This window comes from Belonocnema kinseyi, chromosome 9, assembly GCF_010883055.1.
Source record: "Belonocnema kinseyi isolate 2016_QV_RU_SX_M_011 chromosome 9, B_treatae_v1, whole genome shotgun sequence".
Classification (NCBI taxonomy): domain Eukaryota; kingdom Metazoa; phylum Arthropoda; class Insecta; order Hymenoptera; family Cynipidae; genus Belonocnema; species Belonocnema kinseyi.
The window spans coordinates 46,750,486-46,756,652 of NC_046665.1; the positions used below are offsets into that span (position 1 = coordinate 46,750,486).

Below are 6,167 nucleotides of genomic sequence, written 5' to 3' on the forward strand. Positions count from 1 at the left end.
TTAGCCGTGAAAACTGGAAATATTGACCCAGTATATAAGTAATTTGATGAAAAAATATTTTTCAATCAAAGAAAAAAGTGGTGCAGAGCAGAAAAATAGACATGCTGGGCTTGGTTCAGTTCAGTAGTGAATGTCAACGATCATAAATTTGATTCCCTGTGTTGCGTCGTTGACGTATTTTTGGAAACGCTCCCAGTCCCACGACCTAGGCATCTAAATTCTAATCCTAGATGGCTGACTAGGGGAAGTGGATATCTAGTTATCTATTCTATAGAATCAGTTTGAAGTTTGAAATAGGTTTCATTAATAGCCAGATGTGGCACCCACACGTGTTTAATTAGTTACGTGGGCAGAAAATTAATGAATTTGTTTATCAAACTCATATGCTATTTGCGCATCCATTAGCGCAACTTCAAAATACCCTGACATAGGTCAGTGGAATCTTGCAAATAAGGGTAAAGTCAGGGATTTTGAAAAAATCTTGCAAAATTCAGGGATTTTCTGTAGGAGGCACATTAAATAACTGTCAATGATAATACATTAAAAAAATTTTTATTATTCTATTCCGTTTATAAAAGATCCTACGTTACAAATCTTGCAAGATTAAGATTCTGGTTTTTGAATATTAATGGTCAGGGTAACTGATCATTTATAGAATCTTGGAAATGAAGTTTTGGGGTCACTCTGATATAACATTTTGGTCAGTAATTTATTTTCCTTGTATGTCTATTACTCTGTTTGCAGTTGTTTTCTATTTTTCGGTTGAACATTATTTTTTTTTATTCTTCTCTTTGGTTGCAAGTTGAACTATTTTGTTGAAAATTGATCTTTTTTAATTGAAAAATTGTTTTTTTAGTTAAAGGTGTATCTCCTTGATTAAAAATTTAACTATATGTTCAAGAAAATTGTTTTTTTTTTACGTAGTTTTTTTGGCTTCAAATTTCCTCTTTTTTGTTTAAAAAGGCAACTGTTCAGTTGAAAATTAACATTTTGGTTGAAAATTTACATATTCCGGTTAATGATTCAACTGTTTTACAGAATATTAATCTTTTTTTTGAAAGTTCAACCATTTGAGTGAACTTTTCTTTGTTTCTTGGCTGAAAAATCTTTCTGTTGAAAACTCGTCTTTTTAATTAGAAAATTTATCTCTTTGGTTGAAAATATGACTAATTATTTGAAAATTAATTTTTTTTTGGCTGAGCTTTTTTTTACTGAAAATTTTACTTTTTTATTTTTAGTTGAAAATGAATCTTTTTTTAGTTGAAAATTAATTAATTTTCTTGAATATTCGTCTATCTGGAAGGAAAATTCGTTATTTTGGATTGAACATTCATTTTTTTATGATAGAAAAGTAATCTTTGGTTGAAATAAATGAACTTGACATTTTGAAATGTAAAACTGAAATATATATTTATTCCGTATAAAAACATTCTATGTTAAAAATGTCACAAGATTAAAATGCTGGAATTTGAATATTAATGGTCAGGAAAAATAAAAAATTGTTCAGGGAAGAAAGAACAATATTTAAATGAAATTTTATTTTTCAATTTGAATGATATTCATTCTCCTCATTGAAAGAAACCACATTTTTCTCTGTGTGGGAAAATGAAACAAGTATTTGACAATGATTCATATTAAGATGAGTTTTTCGAGGTGTTTTTGAAGAGATTGAAATTTATCCGGATTGCAGTTCTCACTTGTAAAGACCAATTTTATCTTGAATATAGAAGTACGAAATTAAATTTTCCGACACAGAAATCCTTTTAATTTAATCATTCAAACTGTGAATACACGTCAGAATAGATGAGGAGAAAAATTAAATGAAAAATTGGATTATGGGGAAATAGCTGAAAAAGAAAAGGATAGGGATAGGCGGAAGAAAGATCCATACAACGCAGGAAAAGAGCACTTCAGGCGTGGGAGTGGGAATGTTCTCACACTATCCAAGCGAATGTTTGCATGACGCACCTCTCCTTTCCCCTGGGCACTGATTTTCATTCTTATGGTCACATTTACCCCACCCTTCTTCCGCTTCCATATTCCATGTTGCCACACTCTCGTGTAGTCTTTTACCCTCGTTTCTCTCGCCTCATTCAAATAAAAAAATTGGAATTTCAAATTTTGATTGGAAAATTGTAAATTCTTTTAACTATTGAATATATTTTTCTCTCTACTACAAATTAAAGAGGATTCTGGACCAATAATAAATTCACTGTCATTTTCAAATTTTCTAGCTTTCTAGTATATATTCCGTCGTTTAACATCTTACGATTAACAATACAAACCTACGAGAAAAGATGACGTATTCACAATCTCTATGCTAATGCGATCTGGTTTACTTCTCCATTGTTTTTGCGTCACAAGACTGCGCGAATACGGTTTTTTCCATATGCACATCTGTGAAAAATGTCTATTTTGATATAATTTATTTTAATTTTGCTGAAAACAGTAATAAGATTCTAATTTTCAAATTGGCCATTAGAGATCAAATTTTGCTTGCATATTTGAAATATCAAATGACTCAAGAGGAAAGGTTCCGAAACTGAAATTCAAAATAGCGCAATGAAAAATGATTAAAGTTTATTGTTAGGAAGTAATTTAATTATGCAATTTTCATTTCCAAAACTCCTCCTTTAATTCGAATATATGTTGCAAAATTTAGTGCTTGCAAGAACCGCTTCTCGGCTTTACGGTCATCAGACATGCCAATTATTATTCCCTCGTATTAAAAATGCAAAACCAGTCTTTTTGACCTTTTCATATTACATAGGAAAAAAAGTAACGTTAGCTGGAAGGCGGTTACACTCGCGTAACAAACTATTAAAGAATCAATGGCACTTGCATCTTTAAAAAACCACTTTCGACTTGACGATTTAAGGGCCCGAATGCAAATCAAACGAGGGACAGAATAAGAGATAAAAAATTGTTTTTTTTTGCAACGAATCCATGGAAAAACCTCTTTAGTGCACCATCTACAGACATGGCACACAAAAGATACTTCCCATGCAGGTGTAATAAAAAATAGACTGTTAGGTTTTTAAATTTGTTAGTGCTCATTCAAAGCTTTTTGCAACACAATTTTCGTTGACAAAAGTGACGTACGTTCAAAGTCGCTCATCCAATTTCCGCAAAAAAATCGCTCGTTTTTTTTTTAATAAAATAAAAGTCTTGAATGAAAGAATGCTTCGATCAAGCACAGTTTTTTTTAAGTCCGCCAAGTTTAAAATTAATCGTTCGAGCGGTTGTTGAGTAATCATGGTCACCAATTATAAAGAAAAAAAATTACGGCAGACTTTAGTTGTTATTTGTAAAAATATATAGCTATAATTTAAAAAGAAATAGTAATGAAAAAACGATTTTTCCTATTCTTGACTGCTCTAACCCCTTAAAGTCTTTAAATTTGGAATCATTAAAATTTTGAAAACTTCCAATTATAAAATCTTTCATATTTGAATACCTTGATAATTGAAATTGTACAGAATTGAAAATTCGAAAAGCTTTCAAATTTGTTACGGTTCGAAAAGGAAAACCCATAGAATTTGCATTCGTTTTGGATTCGAAGCTTGGAAATTCGCATTTCGCATGATTAAAATATATACTATATCCGAAGTTGAAAATAAGAAATTTGGCATTTAGAATTTGTAAGATTTTATCTCTAATGGCACCCATTTTTCATATAGAAATTAAAAAATGTATGGAATAAGATTCTTTGAATTTGGACTCTTTGAAAATCACAAGTCATTTGAAACTTGAATAATTATAATTTTCAAATATAAAATCCTTACAAACGGGCACTTCTAAAGGATATAAGAAAGCTTCTGAACCGACTTTGAAGTAACTAATCAGAATTAGAATTTTTGAAATTTTTAACGATCTATTTTCAAATTTAAAAATGTTTCACCTGAAGATTTAAAAAGAGGAAATCTCCAGATCTAGATCCTTTCAAACTAAAGAAGTTTAGTCAGTAAAGGTTTAACTCGAGGGCTTGAGATCCGAATTTAAATAAAACGGAGGAGCAATGAGTAAAAAATAATGTTTCATCTAACGACCGATCATAAAAATTCTTTTGTTTTCTCTTTTGCAGGAGCACGTGAACCTGGTGGGACGGGACAGCGAGAATGGCCCGGTGCTCGTCTCGGTGAAGGCTGAAACTGTTGCTGGTCAGGAACACTGGCGGGTGCTTTTGAGATTACGAGCAGGTTCGACTCATGAGCTTGTGCCGGCAGCAGCACTTGGCGGGAATCCCTCGCCAGCCAAAATGGTCAAGGTAAATTTATAGTGTTGCAGATTTGACGAATTTACGTCTTTTATGAGCCACCTCACCTTCTTTTGGCGACCGCTAAGCAACTTCGTACTTCAAAGCAACCAAACGAAGAGCGAGCACGTGATCTTTATCGCTTCGCTGCACCGCATATCCGGCAAAGAGAACTTTACTTCGACGTCGGCAGACAATCCCTGAGCTCCGGGGCTCGGGAAACTGTGCGTGCCGACGTTTTGCTAGTCAGCTAGTTGCTGATCAAGAGAGTTCAATTTCCATTAAAATGGCTATCCTCCGACGCACTAATGATCTCAGTCTCATTGCCAGTGCCAAAGTCAAAGATATATTAAGCGGAACGACCTTAGAACTTGGAAAAGTTTTTGCTAAAGTCTTCCAGGTTGAGAAGATGCACAAGTTGAGATTTCAAGACTGGATCCTCAAATTCGGATTTCAGTTCCAAAGTATTGAAAGTTGGAATCCAAGTGAAATATTTTGTTGGCTTTTGTTTGTTTTATCTGGAGAATAAAATTAAAGACAGCTTTTTTAAATTGATGATATCGAATATAAGGGAATTCCAATTTGGTAGATATCTAGTTTATACTTTGAAAACCTTCAAAGGTTAAAATTCTTTAAAGGTTAAATTCTTCAATTTTTCTTCACTTCTCGATTTCAATCCAAATTTTTTTTGTTTTGTTTTAATAAAGTCACTTTAAGTATTTAAAAAAATAAAATGCCACTTTCGTTCAATTAATTAACCCATTAACCTCACTCTTGCATTCCTCTGAAATATCTAGGGGTATTTAAAGAAATTCTTAAATTTTGTAAATAGATTTGAATAATTTGAAGGATTTTTAAAGGGTTTTTAAAATTTAAGAATATTTTTTATTTTGCACAAGAAATTGTCAAAACCTTGAAGAAGTTTCATGAGATTTCAACAGGTTTAAAAAGAATTGTAATATTTGCAGGTGTTTTTAAAAAGATTCGAAAGAATTTGAACTAGATTTTAATAATTTTAGGGCATTTTAAATAATTCCAAGAAATTTTGAAGAACATTAAATATTTTTGGGTATTTTAAAAAATGCAAGGCATATTAAAAGATTTTAAAGGATTTGAAGGGATTTCAAACAATTTTAAAGACTTTAAGGTATTTTCAAAAGTTCCAAGGAATTTCAGAATTTCGACTTATTTTACAATATTTAAAGCATTTAATAAAGAATTTTAAATACTTCTAAGATATTTTAATAAATTTTGACAGAGAAAAGTGAGTGAATTTTGAAAATGAAGTTTTGCGGCCACTGTTTGGAATAAAATCACTCAAACTTTTATGCTTCCCGTTCTTATTTTCTTGAAACTTACATATTTCCAAATATCAAAAGAGATTGCTGAATTTGGATGAATTTGAAAGATTCCAAAGTTTAAATTATAAAGCTTTCAATTTTAAATCGTCTTTTTCGAAACTATTCAGTGGTTGATACTTTTGTTTTCTAAAGTTAATGATCTTCTAATTGTGAAGCTTTGAATGTTAAATTGCTGAACATTAAAAAATTGATTATCCTTGAAATTTGGTTGCTTGAGAAATCAAAAATCTTCAATTTTCGATGATTCTAGTTTTACAATTTAAAAACCTTCATAATTGGGCTACACAGCTAAAAATTTCTGGAATTTTGACAAATTTAGCAACTTTCAAAATTTGATATTTGATTTCCTTAAAGCTGATATAATCCGATGTAAAAATTCCGACATTAGATGCTTTAAAAGTAAAAATTTGCTTCGGATCCTTGTCTTCCCAAATAGTTTCAAAATATTTGTACGAGGGTGGATTGATAAGTTTCCGGCCTGACCAAGAAAAACAACGTTTTTAAGATTTTTTTTTTTTTATTTCTCAACATAATCTCCTCCAAGGCTGATA

General features: G+C 31.2%; 1 protein-coding gene across 5 annotated transcripts in view; it reads left to right on the top strand.

Annotated features, from left to right (window-relative positions):
• LOC117179317 (rap1 GTPase-activating protein 1-like) overlaps positions 1 to 6,167 on the top strand; it is a 367,846-nt gene that overhangs the window by 350,241 nt on the left and 11,438 nt on the right. For all 5 annotated transcript variants that reach the window (XM_033370976.1, XM_033370978.1, XM_033370980.1 and 2 more), the window contains one exon: positions 4,085 to 4,267. In XM_033370976.1, coding sequence (XP_033226867.1) covers positions 4,085 to 4,267 — 183 coding nt within the window. The remainder of the gene's footprint in view (positions 1 to 4,084; positions 4,268 to 6,167) is intronic.